An 18978-nucleotide genomic window follows, 5' to 3' on the forward strand; every position below is an offset into this window, starting at 1 on the left:
TAAACCCTCGTAAAATCTTTCTCTGATGTTGGAGAAAATGCAGGCCACTTGGACCAGTGAGATCATAGATGTGGAAATACAGTCAATATTCAGTTGCACCCTCCTGCAATCCCACTTCCTTCCTCAACACAATTCAAGCAAATAGACTCAAACTGTTTCAGGTTCCAAGACAGGAAGTGCAGTGTAAGCAAAATTGCAAAAATTGAGGGTATGGGGTAGAGGTGGGGAGGTCAAGTAACAAGCTGTGCTAAACAATTATGTGTAAATATATTTTTTCGTTTTTAAAAATTGATTTCTTTTGCACATTCCATGACAATACCTGACAGATTTTTAAAATAAATGCAAAGAAACATATGTTCAAGTCACTGAGCTCATTTGTCTTCTGTTTTGATGAAGTGGTAAAGAAGGAATTAACATGTGAATGGATTGCTGCAATTTAAATAAGCATACAAAGATAAATTAATTTATGGTGCTTTGAGTGTATGAGACCCCCTTCTACCAGAGAGATGATCAGTGTTAGATTTATAGAGAAGGGATTATCAAATTCCCATGGCCAAGAAGGTCAGAGAGAGAGAGAGAAAAAAAGTGATTCATGTGCATGATATAACTGTAGACATTTCAAATGGACACTATATTAGTCCATGCTCATGCTGCTATGAAGAACTGCCCAAGACTGGGTAATTTATAAAGGAAAGAGTTTTAATTTGACTCAAAGTTCCACAGAGCTGGGAGGCCTCAGGAAACTCACAATCATGGTGGAAAGGGAAGCAAACATCTTCTTCTTCATGTGGTGTCAGGAGAGAAAAATGAGTGCCTAGCAAAGAGGGAAGCCCCTTAAAAAACCATCAGATCTCATGAGAATTAACTCACTATGATAAGAACAGGATGGGGGAAACTGTCCCCATGATTCAATCATTTCCACCTAGTCGCTCCTACAACAAATGGGGATTATGGGAACTAAAATTCAAGATGAGATTTAGGTGGGGACACAGTCAAACCATATCATTCCACCCCTGACCATTTCCCTAATCTCATGTACTCACATTTCAAAACACAATCACACCTTCCCAACAGTCCCCCCAAATATTAACTATTTTCAGCATTAACCCAAAAGTCCACAGCCCAAAGTCTCATTGGTGACAAGGCAAGTCCCTTCTGCCTATAAGCCTGTAAAACCAAAAGCAAGTTAGTTATTTCCTAGATACAGTGAGGGTACAGACATTGGGTAAATGCATTCATTCCAAATGGGAGAAATTGGCCAACACGAAGGAACTACAGGCCCCATGCAAGTCTGAAATCCAGCCGGACAGTCAGAGCTTAAAGCTCTGAAATGATCTCCTTTGAATCTATGTATTACATCCAGGTCACGCTGATGCAATAGGTGGGCTCCCAGGGCCTTGGGAAGCTCTGTTCCTGTGGCTTTGCAGGATACAGCACCCTCACCTGAGCTGCTTTCACAGCTAGCGTTGAGTTTCTACAGCTTTTCCAGGCACACAGTGCAAGCTGTCAGTGTATCTACCACTTTGGGATCTGAAGGACAGTGACCCTCTTCTCACAGCTCTGCTAGGCAGTGCACTAGTGGGGACTCTGTGTGGGGGCTTTGATCCCACATTTCCCTTCCACATTGCCCTAACAGAGGTTCTCTATGAGGACTCTGCCCTTGCAGCAGACTTCTACCTGGACATCCAGGTGTTTCCATACCTCTTCTGAAATCTAGGCAGAAGTTCCCAAACCTCAGTTCTTGTTCTCTGTGTACCCACAGGACCAAGACCATATGGAAGATGCCAAGGCTGGGGATTTGCACCCTCCCAAGCAAAGTCCTGGCTGTACATTGGCTCCTTTTAGCCATGGCTGGAGCGGCCAGGACATAGTCCTGAGGCTACACAGAGCAGCAGGTCCTTGGACCCAGCCCAGGAAACCAGCCTCTAGATAGATAGAAGGGACTGCCATGAGATCTCAGACATGCCCTTGAGACATGTTTCCCATTGTCTTGGTGATTAACATTCCATTTCTTGTTACATATGCAAACTTCTGCCACTAGTTTGAATTTCTCCTCAGAAAATGGGGTTTTCTTTTCTATTCCACGGTCAGCCTACATATTTTTGAACTTTCATGCTCTGGTTTCTCTTGAATGCTTTGCCACTTAGAAGTTTCTTCTGCCAGATACATAAAATCATCTCTCTCAGGCTTAAAGTTCCATAGATCTCTAGGGCAGGGGCAAAATGCTGCCAAGTCTCTTTGCTAAAACACAGCAAGAGTCACTGTTGCTCCAATTCCCAACAAGTTTCTCATCTCCATCTGAGACCACCTCAGCCTAAACTTTATTGTCCATATCACCATCAGCATTTTGTTCAAAGCCACTCAACAAGTCTCTAGGAAGTTCCAAAGTTTCCCACATCTTCCTGTCTTCTGAGCCCTCCAAGTCTCCAGGAAATTCCAAACTTTCTCACATTTTTCTCTCTTATTCTGAGTCCTCTAAACTGTTCCAGCCTCTGCCAGTTACTCAGTTCCAAAGTCGCTTCCACATTTGGGTATCCTTATAGCAGTGCCCCACTCCCTCTGTACCAATTTACTGTATTAGTCTGTTCTCACACTGCTATAAAGAATGGCCTGAGACTGGGTAATTTATAAAGGAAAGAGCTGAGGAGGCCTCAGGAAGCTTATAATTATGTAGGAAATGGAAGCAAACATGTCCTTCTTCACATGGCAGCAGAAGAGAGAAATGAGTGCCCAGAGAAAGGGGAAGCCCTTTATAAAACCATCAGATATTGTAAGAACTAACTCACTATGATCAGAATTGCCCCCATAATTCAATTATCTCTATCTGGTCCCTCCATTCTCCTGTTCACTGCCATTCTCCAAACCTAACTCTGCTCCAACCATACTGAGCTTCTTACTGAAACAAGCTGCCACAGGGGTGATTATCCTTGCCATTCTCTCTGCTTATAAAGCTCTTTTCCTAGATATTTTCATGGTACTCCCTCTCACTCCATTCAGGACACTTCTCCAATGACATCTCATTAAATAGACCTTTCCTGATTATACTGTCTAAAGCAGGAGATTTCTTCCCTCATCACTCCTATTCCTCCTCTTTTTCTCACTTACACTCCAAAACTCTGTTTATTTATTTGAAAAGCGGCAATAATATTGGTGTCTTCATCAAAAAGTTATTAAAATAAACACATGGGATACATGTAAATTACCTTACGAATAATAAGTCTATACTATTATAATTTTTAAAGCAAAGTAAACAGTACCCCATAAGCTGCTTAAAATATTTTCATTTGATGGTGCTATTGTTTTTAATAGGGCCAGCAAATTAAAAAAACCTTTTTAGAGCAGGCAGGCAATTTAAATTTGTTAGAACCAGTCAGGTATAAAGCAAGAGGGGACAAAGGAGGACTGGAGAGTGGATGCCCAATGATATAAAAGCATTCACATTCAAAAATTAAAAAATATAAAGGTATTGCATTGGCCCTACAAAACAAATTTGCAGATTGAATTCTGCCTATAGGACACAAATTTATGATCCTTAGCAATGTGAAGTTAGAGAAGGGGCTTTATTGTGAAATTGACATGGGTTGTTTTATGTCTTATAAATGAAGTCTCCTCATTTTCCTGTGGTGAGAAGAGAGGGGGCAAGTAGAAAAACAGAGGAACAAATTTGGAGGCTAAAATAACATTCTATATAAGGAAGTATACTAGTGCAGAATTAATTGATAGCAGGGATTAAGAGATGTAAATTAATTTGAGATACATATTCTAGAGGTAGAATACATAATACTTTTTGTATGTCCATATACAGAAATTGGTTGCATTTTCCTTAAATAAAAAGATTTTTTTAAAAGTCAGTGAGCTGTTATGTTTTCTTCCCTCTGACTTCAATTCCTTGATTCTTTCAATACTATTTTTTATATAAATGTACTGTCTAAAAGCTGGACCAGCTTATGCTCCTTTGTTGAGAGAAGTTGGCATGCTGTCAAGTGGGCTGGGCATACTGAGTTTCAGTTTCCTTTCTCTGAGTCTTTGAAACTTCAAGGCTGCAGAATAATTTCCTTTGCCCATTTTGTGCCTGCCCAGCTATCCAGACAGAGCAGCTACCCTCAGCTCTAGCTGATACTACAGACACTACAACAGGTAAATGTCTTTCTGCTTTTCCTTTTTCCTAGCTGACATTCGTCTCTCTCTTTCTCTCTCTCTTAGGTGACAGTGTCACTTGCCAGTCTCTGTTTCTGTTTTAATTTAAAAAGCAATGATTTATAGGAAAAAATTAGCTAATGATTTTTCTGTTCATCCTTTGTTTTGTCATTTTTTATGTTATGTAGAATATGTAAGAGGCATAAATGCAAGGTTTATAACAGTATATGTTATCTGTTTCTTAATATTTAATGGAAAATATATCTGATTTGCCACTAGATCAAGAAGTATGGCAGTGACAACTCGTTTGGCATGGTTGCATGAAAAGATCCTGCAAAATCATTTTGGAGGAAAGCGGCTTAGCCTTCTCTATAAGGGTAGTGTCCATGGATTCTATAGTGGAGATTTACTTGACAGATGTTGTAATCAAGGGCCTACTCTAACAGTGATTTATGGTGAACATCGTATTATTGGAGCATATGCAGAAGAGAGTTACCAGGAAAGAAAGGCTGCCTCCATCATCCTTTTTGCACTACAAGAGACTAAAATTTCAGAATGGAAACTAGGACTATGTACACCAGAAAGACTGTTTTGCCATGACAATGTAAAATATAACTCCACAACTAATTTCCAGATAGAGTTAAGAAATAGAAAAGTGATTATGGGCTCAAAGACAACGGAAGATCTTGGACTTGTTCAAAATTGTACTATTTCTATTCAGGATTGTGAAGTTTTTCGATGTGAAGGTAGGTTTAATCAGATTATCCTGTATAGAGTTCTCCCTTGCATGTTTGGTTGGTTTAAACCAATTCATCTCTTTAAGGAAAAATGACCTTTTCACTCAACCATAATTTGGATGGTTCAGATTGAAACCTAGACACAAATTGTTTGCTAAGAGACAACCAGGGTCAATAAAATGTATATTTATGATAACACTTAACATAAGATTTATCCTCTTAGCACATTTTTAAGTACAATAAATTCTCAGTTAACGTGAACTATAGGTTCTTGGAAACTGTGACTTAAGTGAAACAACTTAGAAGGAAACCAATTTATTTCCCTTATCATTATGGAAGAAAGACATTAGTCAAGGACATGCTATATGTTGTTTTGCGTAAAATTACAGTTTCCAAGAATCCATGATGATGTTAAGTGATGACTTACCGTATACCAGCAGTGGTCTCCAACCTCTTTGGCACCGGGGACCAGTTTCGTGGAAGATAATTTTTCCACAGACTGGTGGTGGGGATTGGTTTCAAGCGCATTACATTTTTTGTGCACTTTACTTCTATTGCTATTATGTCATAATATATAATGAAATAATTATACAACTCATTGTAATGTAGAATCAGCCGGAACCCTGAGCTTGTTTTCCTACAACTAAACAGTTCCATGTGGGGGATGATGGGAGACAGTGAATCATCAAGCATTAGATTCTCATAAGGAGCATGCAGCCTAGATCCCTCATGCACAGTTCATAATAGGGTTTGCGCTCCTATAAGAATCTAATTCCGCTGCTGATCTGACAGGAAGCAGAGCTCAGGCTGTAATATGAGCAATGAGGAGAAGCTGTAAATACAGATGAAGCTTCACACTCTTGCCGCTCAAGTCCTGCTCTGTGGCCTGGATCTGAACTGGCCACAGACAGCCTAGGCTCCGTGGCCCCGGGAATTGGCGACCCCTGCCATATAGTATTGTTGCTGTAGGTACTATGCTGTACAGTAGATCTCTGGGACTTAATTATCTTGCATAAGTAAAACTTTATGCCCTTTGACAAATATATTCTCCTTTCTTCCTTCCCACAGTCCCTAGCAAACCACCATTCTAATTCTGCTTTTATGAATTTGACTATTTTAGATTCCTCATGCAAGTGGGATTATGTAGTATTTGTCCTTTTGTGTCTGGCTTATTTCACTGAGCATAATATCTAATATTGCTGTATTAGTAATTTCAAAGATAGGGGCAATCAGAAATCTAAGAAAAGGCAGAAAGAGTACTTAGATATTCTGTGTGGCTCCCTAAATCTTTCCTTTCCATATGGGACATATGCTTTAAGGGCCAGAAAAATAGGCAGGGGTTTTAAGTGAAGTTTATGGGCCACTTTACATATTGAAAAATTATATAACAGCTTCCAGGGAGGCAAGAATGCCCCCTTAATCCATGGAATCTGTAATTTTTTTTTGTTTGTTTGTTTGAGACAGAGTCTCTGTCACCCAGGCTGGAGTGCAGAGTGCAGTGGCAAGATCTTAGCTCACTGCAACCTCCGCCTCTCAGGATCAAGCAGTTCTCCTGCCTTGGCCTCCTGAGTCGCTGGGATTACAGGCATGCACCACCGTCCCCAGCTAATTTTTTGTATTTTTAGTAGAGCCAGGGTTTCACTGTGCTCACCAGACTGGTCTCGAACTCCTGACCTAGTAACCGCATGCCTTGGCATCCCTAAGTGCTGGGATTACAGGCGTGAGCCACCGTGCCCGGCCAGAATCTAGATTTATTTACTAAGTAATTCTTAGTCACTGATATCCTGTTAAGGATATTCAAGAGATGTGTACTATTCCGTGTGGGAAATATCATTAGTCTATTCACCAGGACATAAAATTACTAGCATACTTATTAGAAAATTAGACTTGGTCAGTTGTCTTCCTTTTTTCCCTGAGAGCGTTCCCTGGTAAAGTGAGCGAATGTGTCTGTCTAGCTACTTTAACTCCTACCTTCATAGTGATTCATCCTTATTCTTGTATGTAGCAATAGGTTGTTCCTTTTCATTCATGCAGTATTCCATTGTGGTGCATCCTTCACAGTATTTTATCCAATCATCACTGGTGGACATTTGTGTTTTCCAGTTTGGGGCTATTACAAATAATACTGCTATAAATATTATTGTGTATATCTTTTGGTTCACACATATAATTGTTTTTTGAAGAAAATACCAATGAAATTGCTGGATCACAGGGTATGTATATGTTCATCTTCACACTGACGACATTTCCCCACATAGTTTTATATCAATTTCTACAACTATAAGTAGTGTACAAGGGTCTCTGTCACCCCAAATCCTTTTCAGCGTTTTTTTTTTTTTTTGATTATGCAACCCTTTTGGTATATGAGTGGTGGTATGACATTTAACAAATTTTTCTTTCTTTGATAAAACAAGATAATTTATTTATTTTACATTTTAAAATAATTACTATATTAATTTATCCTTTCTTCAAGTTGTAAAATTTGGTTTTGTATTTTGTGTTTCTTTTTATATTCCTAAGGTCCGTTTCTTTATTCTTTTTTATTCTATTTTCAATTTTCAGTGTTTTCCTTCTTTCTTGTCATTAACGAAATAGGATATTATCATAAAATTGACATAAATGATCATATTGCTATTTTCTATATATTTGTAATTGTGGTTTTTATTTCTTTTTGGATATTAAAGTTATTTAAGACAGTGCTTTTTAAACTCCCAGGAGGTTGCTTTTCCATTTGTTTGTAATTGCGCTTTGCTAGTCTTATTATATTACAGACATTGAGGGAAGTTTTCACAATTTCTACTATTGGTAATATTGTTCACTTTGTTGCCATACATATGGCCATGTTTATAAATGTTCCACATGATATTCTTCTTTTGTGACTGAGAGAATTGGTAGCATTGCTTATCCTTATCCTTTCTGTTTTAAATTCAACATAAAAATGTCTCTTTCTAAGAAAAAATAATTCTGAGCTTGTGCCTTATTGATCTGAATGAAATCCTCCGCTTACACTTGAACAATTTACTGCACTCTGATTGGGTAGGCATGAGTCTCATCTTCTCTTCCGGGGGCAGGAATAAAATTAAGTGAGCTGGAAGTTCCCGGAGTTCCAATTGTTAATAGCAGGTTGTAGAGAAAATCTAGTGCCGTGTTTTCTGTTTGTGTGTCTTTGCACATTATCCCTCTCAGACCTATTGGATTATGGAGGGGAAAATGTCTTATTAGACATTTCCACATTTCCACATTAGACATTCCCACATCTCTAGGCCTTGCTTCTTTTCTTTAGAAAACACCCACACCCTCAATTCCCATGTGGGAGTGAGTCACATACCACTGTTGAGTAACTGAATGAGAAGAGATCTGCTGATAGTACAGAGGGTCTACCTTGCCTCTAGTGCTAGCCTCTTCAAATGTTGTTAATGAGCTTTATCAGAATTTTCTCTATAAAATTGTTCCCTTTTCACCATACAGGACCGTTCCCATGGAAAAGCTATTTTTGTATTTGTCTCTAGTGAATTCATTGACATTCATTCAGTCAGCCAATCATTCGACAACTTCTAATCTACATTATTCTTTGATTATTTCCTCAGATTTACTGGATGAAAGAAAGATAAAAGGGGTGACTGAGTAAGTCAATGTTTTTAAGATTCTATTATTCTCTTCATTTTCTTTGACTTATTCTATGATAGGTCTCATCAATATAATTGGCAACACATATTATCACACATAACTTGTGGATCATCAAGAACAAACTGTATTTATAATCATAAAATATTTGATAATATTAATGTTAAAACAAAAAGGACACTGAGTAGAGGAAAGGAATTTTTAATGTGACATACTTGAAGAAAAATAGTTATTTGTTTGTATGTCTGTGTTTTACTTAGAATTCTTGCAGTTAATGTTTCAACTACTCTAGAGAGTTGCTAGAAGAAGTGGTTGGCAGGTGGGGAATACCCCCCATAAACTTCAAGAATATGTTAGAAATGGTCTACTTTCATGAACTTCGGAAGTCACATGTATTTTGACTTCTGAAGTTTAGTCTTAAATAATTGATCTTTATGTTTAATACAGCGATTATTTATTCTTAGATGTATGTGGTCTACTAATTTAGTTGTGTATTATTTTTGCTTTTTGTTCTTTTTGCAATAGGATTTCACGTAGGTTCGTCTCATGTCTTTTAAGTAAGAAGGCAAGTTGCTAATAAAAAATAATATCTATGAAAAAAATGAATCCGCAGAAAATTTATAGTAAGGTTTTATGACCTAACTGCAGTCAATTGTTAAAAATGATCATGTCTAAACAGGCTCAGGAAGAGCTTATTGTCTGCCTTGAGAACTTATGAACCATATGGATCCCTGGTTCCACAAATACGAATTCTGCTGCTGGGTCCAGTTGGAGCTGGGAAGTCCAGCTTTTTCAACTCAGTGAAGTCTGTTTTCCAAGGGCATGTAACGCATCAGGCTTTGGTGGGCACTGATAGAACTGGGATATCTGAGAAGGTAAGCACATTTGAGGCCACCTAGCCTTTGCTTCTCTGTTCAAATCAATTATATTTCAAAAGCCTTTTGCAGATCAACTTTATTACATATAGACTTCATCTCAATTTATAATAAAAAATGAACCTTTAAAATTGCTTTTATCCCCTCTACAGTATAGGACATACTTTATTAGAGATGGGAAAGATGGCCAGTATCTGCCATTTATTCTGTGTGACTCACTGGGGCTGGGTGAGAAAGAAGGTGGCCTGTGCAGGGATGACATATTCTACATCTTAAATGGTAACATTCGTGATAGATACCAGGTAAGATTTGACTAATGAGAAATTATAATTGATTTTTAAAATGCTTATTTTTGTACAAATGTATCAGCATTTATCTTCTTAAACTATACTTGCTCAAGGTCCTTTGTCCCTATTCGATTTTTTTTTTTTTCAAAAAGAATAAAAACATCTTGAGGGCTCTTCCATCATGGCTATCATAACAGCTACCCCACTTTCCACTGCTTTCAGCTATGTGAAACAGAAATCCAACTGCATCAACTTACCTACATAGATAATTTTTCTTATGTAAGAGGAAGTCTGAAGGCAGGCAGCTTGGGACCAGTGTGGCAGCTATCTGAAGTTATTAATTTCAGAGATCCTTCCGATTTTTTGAGGTCCTCAGCATGGGCTGTTAAGATATGCCTCCCCCAAATTTATATGTTGAAACCCTAGTCCTCAATGTGATGGTATTTGGAGGTAACGACTTTGGGAGGTAATTAGGTCATAAAGATAGAGACCTCATGAATGGGATTAGTGCTCTTATATACATGAGAGAGATGATCTCTTTCTGTCATGTGAAGATATAGCCTGAAGGTGACTCTCTGTAAACCAGGAAGAGGACCCTGACCAGAAACCGAATCTTCTGGCACCTTGATCTTGAACTTCTCAGCCTCCAGAACTGTGAGAAATAAATGTTTGTTGTTTAAGCCACCCAATCTGTATAACGTGTCATAGCAGCCCCATCTGACTGAGACGTGTGACTGTCGTTATTATGTGAAAAGAACACTGAGCACTGTCAGTGTTCTAGGCAAGAGGAAGGGGAGATCAAAGAACCATCTCAGTATATATTTTTTAAACTTCTAGCCTTCTAATGAACATTCAGATCTTGAATAATCATTAAGTTTACTTTGTTCCAAACGATAGTCAATGATGCCAACATCTTTCACTGAATGCCTTTTGTATCTTTACATTATGAAATATTGGGGTCAGTTTTTGTATTCTCTAGTTTTTTCTATTGATGTAGTGATCTATTATTTCATGATAGCATTTTAATTACTATATTATCTAATTGTTTAATTACCATAGTAATCAATTATGGCTTGATAACTTACCAGACAAGTCACATTCATTTTTTTATTACTCCTATTTGTTTTTCTTGGCAATTTTCATACATATACCTTTTCAAATGAGGTTTTTTGTGCTTTGTTTGTTCATTTGTGTTTGATTTCTTGTTGTTTAGATTGAAATTATATTAACACTTTATACTGAAAATTGATTGACGTCTTTACATATCTTGTGTGCCTGTTAAAAAAACACAGCAAGTTTTGTTTTTCTATTCATGCAAGATTCTTTCATTCTTTAGTATAGAGTTGTCTTGTAAGTGCTGTTTATTTTTAAATATTCTTTTTTAAATACAAACTTTTTATCACAGAGAATTTTAAAATAGACAAAATAGTTTAATGAATTCCCATGTACTCAGATTCAAAAATTTTTGACTCACAGCCAGTCTTGTTTCATCTGTATCTACCCACTTTCTCTTCTCTTGTATTATTTTGAATCAAACCCAAGAAATCATAACATTTTATTCAATACTGACTATACATATAACTATACAGATAGGAGCATATATATATCTCCTTAAACATAGTCATAATACTCTTACCCCACCTAAAACTTACAATCGTTCCATAAATTATCAAATACAACTCAATGTTCAAATTTATAATTGCTTTATAAATATACATCTATAAGTTTGTTTGAATAACATTCAAATAGGTCTATTCAGTCTCTTTGATTGTATGTTCTGACTTTATATCCCTCGCTTTTTCCTTATCATTTGTTTCTTAAGAAATCTAGTTGTTTTGTAGACTTCTATGTAATCTGAACTCCATTATTTTCATCCCTCAGGGTGGTTTTACATGGTCCTCTGTTTTCCATATGTCCTGATTATTGAGAGTTGAATCTAAAGAGTGTTCCAATTCAGATTCTACTTCATAGATTGTGTTGTATTCTATGAAACTGTGCACAGTTTGGGGATTTATCACTTTTCTAATATTGGTATTAATCAATGTTTAATGCCTAGATCCGTTTATTTGTTAAGGTGTGAAAATAGTGACATTCTCTATTATTCTTTCACCATTTCACATACAAAAGAGAAACTTACCCTCATCCATTCTTTGATTATCCAGTGGCACAGTTTAAAAAGAACAACAGGATATATGCTTAAATTTTTTGCCTTTTTACAAGACTTTGAAATAATGACATTTCCTTCACCTTTGCCAATAGGGTCAAGATATTATTTTATTGTTATTAAGAACAACTCAGTATGAATTGAATATATGTTGTGTGTTTCAATCCATTGTAGGTTTTCTCCATACTGATGTAAAATGTACCATCTTGTACCAGTGAGAGCCTCTACAATTTGGATCCTGAGTCCATTTGACATGAACCTAAAAGTCTTTTTTGTATTCTTTTATTCTTGCCACAGCTTTTGAGACAGCTGTTTCTTCAAGTAGTCCTGGTGTGGGGCATTAGAAATGTTCATAGCTACTTGGCTGGTCATTGTTTCTTGCCCTTTTTAGTGAGCAGAGTTAAATAATATACATTTTCATGAAAAAAAATTTATAAACTTATACAAAAACTTCTTATTCAAATTCAGTACTAGAAAGTTTTTACTTACTCTCTTTTCTATCACTTGTATATCTGCTTTCTCCCAAACTGAGAATTCTCATTCTCAAAAACAGTGGCGGTAACAGAATATCATGTCACAACTCATTCCTTTATCTTACATATCATCTACAGGAACCTCAGTATAAAAGCTCTATCAGTACCATGAACAACCTCATCATAGTCACACTTAGTATCATTTCATATAATCACAATCAAAACTGGAAATAATTAAACCATCTTAGCAGATTTTTATAGTGTATTTAGGTTGTATCATGTATCCTTGGAGGGGTATACAAATTATTGTATTTTGAAGTCAATCAAAATAGTTTATCCCTGTATTATAACCGCAACAGTTCACTAATTCAATTAAATTTAGGAACTGATTTTCAAAGTTAATTTGGTTTTATGTTTATGTTTAGCATTTATATGGTTCAAAGATCAAATCTACAAAATAATGTATATTCAAAGAATCTATCTTCCTTCTCTGCCCCTTCAAATAAATTTCTCCCCTCTTCCTATTAGTAACCATACAAAATTTATATTTTTCTTGCCTTTTTAAATATATAACAAAGTACATATAAATTTGCAGCTACTCCATTCTTGGAGAAGTGGTAGAAAACTGCTTTATTGACATATCAGACAAAGTTTAATTGATATGGCATTTTTCTGCTACAAATGTTCCTGCAGTCAATAACCTTTGCATATATCATTATGTGTTTTTGTCAGTGTATCAGTGGGACAGATTCCCAACAGAGAAACTGCTAGCTGAAGAGTAAAGTCATCTCACCTTGAACCCCTTTCCTCCTTGCGCTCTGCTTGATGGTACCAGCTTTTTTTCTCAATTCTCTTACTTCCATTTGTGGGCAGAGTGCCTTTCTTATCTAGAACACCTTCAGCCGTATCCTTATCCTCTTAAACTCCTGCTATTTTAGCTCTCAGATTACATGTCCTTTCCTCACAGATGCCTTACCTGACAAGGTGAAAGGACTGCTAGCTTACTTGCATAATGCCTGTATTCTCTATTAAGATTGTTAGCCTCACACTATAGGAGACTTTTCTGTTTTGTTTACCATTCAGTTCACTTGCACAGTGCCTGGTACATAGTTTGTGCTCATAAACATTTGTTGAATTAATATGTTGCTTTATGTCTACCTTACAGTTTAATCCCATGGAATCAATCAAATTAAGTCATCGTGACTACATTGATTCCCCATCGCTGAAGGACAGAATTCATTGTGTGGCATTTGTATTTGATGTCAGCTCTATGGAACACTTCTCTTCTCAAATGATAGTAAAGATCAGAAGACTTCGAAGGGAGTTAATAAACGCTGGTGAGTCTCATTCCACTTTGCTACTAAGGGTAATTGACTAGACTGTGTTTTAGAATGTATTTTGGACAGGATAAAGAACTTCAGTCATTGCATATTTCAATCTTCCCTAGTCTACCAGCATGCTTCAATGAACTTGAGCATTCATTAGCTATATGACTGTGTGCAAGTAACTTAAACTCTCTGTGCCTCAATTTTCTAATCAATAAAATTGGTATAATAATAGTACCTACCTTAGAGACTTTTTCTTTTTTTAAGAATTAAAACAAATTAATGTATATATGAAGGGTAGTACAATCCAAACTACCTGCTACCCCTATGTCCTGGCATGCATTTATTGACAAAGATTGGGCCTTGAGCTTTAAGAATTAGAAAATGATAAGTACCGCGCGCTAACCGATTGCGCTACTGGAGCTCCATGGAATACTATGCAGCCATAAAAAAGGATGAGTTTGTGTCCTTTGTAGGGACATGGATGCAGCTGGAAACCATCATTCTTAGCAAACTATCACAAGAACAGAAAACCAAACACCGCATGTTCTCACTCATAGGTGGGAACTGAACAATGAGATCACTTGGACTCGGGAAGGGGAACATCACACACAGGGGCCTATCATGGGGAGGGATTGCATTGGGAGTTATACCTGATGTAAATGACGAGTTGATGGGTGCTGACGAGTTGATGGGTGCAGCACAGCAACATGGCACAAGTATACATATGTAACAAACCTGTACGTTATGCACACGTACCCTAGAACTTAAAGTATAATAATAATTTAAAAAAAAAAGAATTAGAAAATGAAAAAGAAACATGTCGTAAGGAAAAGCAACTGGAAGGTAAGATGTTTGGTAGAGAGAGGTAAAGAGTTTGGAGAAGGTAACCAGGATCAGGGATTTAGGGTGACCCATTCTGGCTTTTCTTGGTCATGTCCATTTGGAATGAGAAAGAGCCAGTTTATCACTGTTCTTGGTTTTGAAGCAGAGAGTGATCAACTTACCTGCTTGCTGAAATTTAAAGCTTTGCAAAGAGGAGATGTGCAGAGAGATGATTGCTAGTATTGTGAAATAAGGGAAGTTTACTTGTGATACTTTGACACATTCTGTCTCTTTCTAGAGGGCTCTTCTCCCCCATCTTGTTTATTAGAGGCCTTTGGTCTTTAGTCTCTGTCAAAACACAACTTCTGGACAGAATATGAAATCAATCAGCAATATTGCGGCATAAATTTTAGTTATCTCTTCCAAGAGGTGGTTTCATTTGAGTCCTCGTTTGTTACCATGGAAGGCAGTGAAGGTGACTCCCCATGTCAGAGAAACTCCAGATACTAATAAGTAGTCCAGGGGAGTTTTCTGGGGAGATGAGGGTGACCAGGGTACAGGGGATCTTTCCAAATCTGAAATTGTTCCACAGGTTGCCTATTGCATAACTGATAGTTAAGTAACTTGAAAATACTGATGCTCTCTAAAATGATAAAAACAATTCTGTTTGGCATAGGTGTGGTACACGTGGCTTTGCTCACTCATGTGGATAGCATGGATCTGATTACAAAAGGTGACCTTATAGAAATAGACAGATGTGTGCCTCTGAGGTCCAAGGTAATGAATGATGCCCTTTGTAAACACATTTTCTGGGGTATGTTACTACAATCACATACTAGTGTGTATAAAAATAAAAACACGCAGCTACTGGGTTTAAGAAGAATTATACAAATTACTTAAATAGGGCCCATTTCCCAAGATTTAAAAGTTGAATACAGTCATTCTTTGGTATTTGCAGCGGATTGGTTCCAGGAACTTGCATTGCTACCAAAATCTGTGGATGCTTAATGGCATAGCATTTGTACTTGCATATAACCTATGTATATCCTTTGATATACTTTAAATAATATCTAGATTACTTATGATACCTAACCCAAATTAAATGCTATGTAAATAGTTTTTCTACTCTATTTTTAATTATTAATGACAAGAAAATAACCTGTACGTGTTCAGTACAGATGAAATATTTTTTCAAATTTTATTTATTTTTTTTTTTGAGATGGAGTTTCTGTTGCCCAGACTGTAGTGCAGTGGCATGATTTTGGCTCACTGCAACCTCCACCTCCTGGGTTCAAGTGATTCTCCTGCCTCCGTCTCTCTAGCAACTGGGATTACAGGCATGTGCCACCACACCTGGTTAATTTTTTTGTATTTTTGTAGGGATGAGGTTTCACCATGTTGGCCAGGCTGCTCTCAAACTCCTGACCTCAGGTGATCTGCCTGCCTCAGACCCCCAAAGTTCTGGGATTACAGGCATGAGTGCCTGCACCCGGCCATTTTTTTTCAGTTGTTTTTGAGCCTTAGTTGAACTCACAGATGCAGAACCCATGGATACAGAAGGCTAACTGTCTATCTTTACACTGACATGGGTAAGTTCATTTATTACAATTTAATTCAACTAGATTCAATTCAATAAATGTTTATTGATTATCTTTAAGATTGAGCCAGTCTCCTATCAGCTACGCAGATCATGAAAAAATTCCCCCACATTAAACATTTTACAATTTTATAGCTGGGGGTGAGGGGATGGGAGTGTGGGCTAAGAAAAAGTTGACAATAAATTATCTATGATTGACAATGATAAATATCATGAAACAATGAAAAATAAAGTGCTTTAAAAGTTTAGAAAAGAAAAATATAGTGTTAAAGGGGTTCGGGAAGATTTCATCAATGGGACAGCACTGGGAAATGGCTTTCAAGGAGAATAAATATTTCAGAAAATGAAGAGACAAAAAGGGCCAACAAATTCAGCATAAGACAATATATTAATGGAGGAAAAGTCAACATGTTTGGGAAACGTGGAGTTCAGGTTAGTGAAGGGCTGGATCTTTGTGGGGGGAGACAAAATGGGCAAGGAACATTTGCATGAAGTAATTTTATTTAATTAGGAGGATTATGAGGAATCACAGCAATTTTTTGAAAGAGTAATGATATGATCAAAGTCAATCAAAGTTATGATCTTCAGAAAAATTAATGTGGCACTGTGCACAGATTGGAATCAAAAGGAATCTGGAAGTGGGAACACCAGTTGGGGGAATGCAATGATAGTGAATATCTGCTGAGCATTAAGTATGTGATAGATTTTCTTAATCAGTCCTTATAATAAGCCTATGAAATGGGTTCTATCATTACTGCATTTTACAGGTGAGGAAACAAAGAAAACAGAGTAAATATTTGCCAATGTTTATTGACAGTGCTGAGCAGCGACAGATAAAGATTTCGAACCTAGGCGGTTTGGTTCTAGAGGTAAAATAGTCTAAACAAGAATCAAACATTAAACTGGTCTAATAAAATCTACTAATCCAGAGAATGTCTTTTAAAAGAAACAGGAAATTTATGGACTGTAGCATAGGTGTCTTAAAATTTTTGCTTCTAAATCATTTAGAATCCACTGCATGTATTCCAAATTACTATTACCAGTGACATTAGAACTTGATATGTGAAGTTCTTCAAGAGTACTTTGTGAGACCAGATCTCCATTTTTTTTTCCAATGGGAAATTATTGCCAAGTTCTTACATTTTGATGTTGCTTTCGTAATTTATACTGACATAAAATAATATTTTTCACTGTTTTCCAATGTCTTTTTAATTTCTGTATTGCAGCTAGAGGAAGTCCAAAGAAAACTTGGATTTGCTCTTTCTGACATCTCGGTGGTTAGCAATTATTCCTCTGAGTGGGAGCTGGACCCTGTAAAGGATGTTCTCATTCTTTCTGCTCTGAGACGAATGCTATGGGCTGCAGATGACTTCTTAGAGGATTTGCCTCTTGAGAAACAGGTAGATGTGTTTGGTGGTGTGGAAGCTTTAAAGGAGTCAGGTAGTTGGCTACTTTCTGCCTGGATCTATCAGCTACCTGGCAGCTCTCAGTCTTTTTATGGTTTGTTGCCCTGTGATTAGTCCTGCTCTTTAACCCACTGTCTGGATGCATTTTTCCCTCCTCACATTTCCCACTTTTCCTGGAGTACATCCTAAGAGAATCTGTACTACATTTTTTCCCCTCTTGTCTTGAGATGAAAGCTTTAAAATAATCCACTTCTGTCATTTCCACTCTCTGAACATCCCAAGCTGTATCCCTGGCCTCTTTTCTCAGACTATGTTTCTTTACTCAGAACCTAGAACTGGAATGGATCAGCATTGCTCCTCATCAGATGCGACCTTTGATTATTTGCTCCTTCCTTAGGACCTTACGCTCCTGTCTTTCTTTGATTTGCCTTTTTGTTTCTCTCCTTCATCTTAGTCCCTCTTCATGCAGTGTGGCCTTTGCTAGGTAGAGGTATGTCCTTTTATGGAATGGCCACAGAATTTAGTATTACATCAACTTTCTTTTAACAATTTGTGCATAGTACATGCTGCATTGTTCCATTTAGAGATTTGACAGAGGTTTCAGTTTAGTATACTCAAATCTTGTTTTAGTGCTTGGGAAATGAATTCAGAATATCATATCCTCTCCAATTCTCTCTTTCTCAAATTGCTGGGAAACTCTCATGTCACTAACTTCGTTGCTCTAACTCTACCATCTTGGTTTCACCATCCCTTCTCTTCCTCAAGGTACATGTGCTGCTAATATTGCATTCGTTGAGATCTCCAGTGTCCCAATATTCCTCTTCCCTCTGGTTTCCTTTACTCAGACAATCCACTAAGAATATTTTGTGTTTCTTTTCTCAGGGAATCAAAGAAAGGTAATTATCAAGTGTGCACAGGGAAGAAAATTGATATGTGAAAGGTTCACATAAATTTCTTCATATCACAGAAGATTAAAATTCCGAAAGGAGAAAACAGACCAAAGAGAAGTAACTAAGACCGAAGGGATGTGTTTTATTAATGTCTAGGGTGAAGAAATGCATAGAACATTGTAGTACTTGTGAATAACTAGAGATAGCATGATTTAAAGTCATAATTGTGAAAAATAATAATAATTTTTCTTGGATTTATGTTCTGTATCTGTGAAAAAATAAATTTCTTATAAAACTTGGGTCTAACTTGAGAGTGTGTGTGATTTTGGAAAAATTATGATTTGTCAGTATCTTCTAAAATTCACTGCTTTCACCTTAATTTTGCCTTCTGATTTTATTTCTAAAATATGTGATTTTGGTCTGTATGAATCCCTTCTTAATGTTGTATTCTTTAACCTAAAGCCATTTTTGCTTAATATTTTATACTTACTAAATGTGGTACTTAATATTCATAAGAATTCCATAAGACTAAAACAGAAAGAGGTTATAGCTTGATTACTTTATAGTTATGACTATTTTAGTTACAAGTGACAACATTCGCCCTGAACTATATGAATAAGAAAGAGGATTATAGTATT

At 36.8% G+C, this 18978-nt stretch overlaps 1 protein-coding gene across 2 annotated transcripts; it reads left to right on the forward strand.

The window, feature by feature from the left end:
• The first annotated feature begins 2758 nt into the window (after positions 1-2758).
• On the forward strand, positions 2759-18646 carry IFI44 (interferon induced protein 44). Of its 2 annotated transcripts, none has more exons than XM_025387320.1 (9): positions 2759-4137; positions 4417-4883; positions 8462-8498; positions 9178-9373; positions 9526-9675; positions 13463-13634; positions 15124-15224; positions 17271-17484; positions 18333-18646. In XM_025387320.1, exons 2-9 carry the CDS (start codon positions 4427-4429, stop codon positions 18398-18400), a joined length of 1395 nt encoding a protein of 464 aa, XP_025243105.1. In that variant the 5' UTR covers positions 2759-4137; positions 4417-4426; the 3' UTR covers positions 18401-18646. The 2 variants fall into 2 exon arrangements, with proteins under 2 accessions (XP_025243105.1, XP_025243116.1); XM_025387331.1 differs by having other exon boundaries at positions 17271-17444.
• The last annotated feature ends 332 nt before the right edge of the window (positions 18647-18978 follow it).

The sequence above is a fragment of the Theropithecus gelada genome, chromosome 1 (assembly GCF_003255815.1).
Source record: "Theropithecus gelada isolate Dixy chromosome 1, Tgel_1.0, whole genome shotgun sequence".
Lineage (NCBI taxonomy): Eukaryota > Metazoa > Chordata > Mammalia > Primates > Cercopithecidae > Theropithecus > Theropithecus gelada.

Bases quoted from the DNA above. Each gene is read 5' to 3' on its own strand.
- IFI44 (XM_025387320.1), top strand. From the start codon at position 4,427: ATGGCAGTGACAACTCGTTTGGCATGGTTGCATGAAAAGATCCTGCAA. The intron at 4,884-8,461 runs GTAGGTTTAATC...TTATTTCCTCAG, and splicing joins TGAAGTTTTTCGATGTGAAG to ATTTACTGGATGAAAGAAAG. The intron at 15,225-17,270 runs GTAATGAATGAT...TCTGTATTGCAG, and splicing joins GTGTGCCTCTGAGGTCCAAG to CTAGAGGAAGTCCAAAGAAA.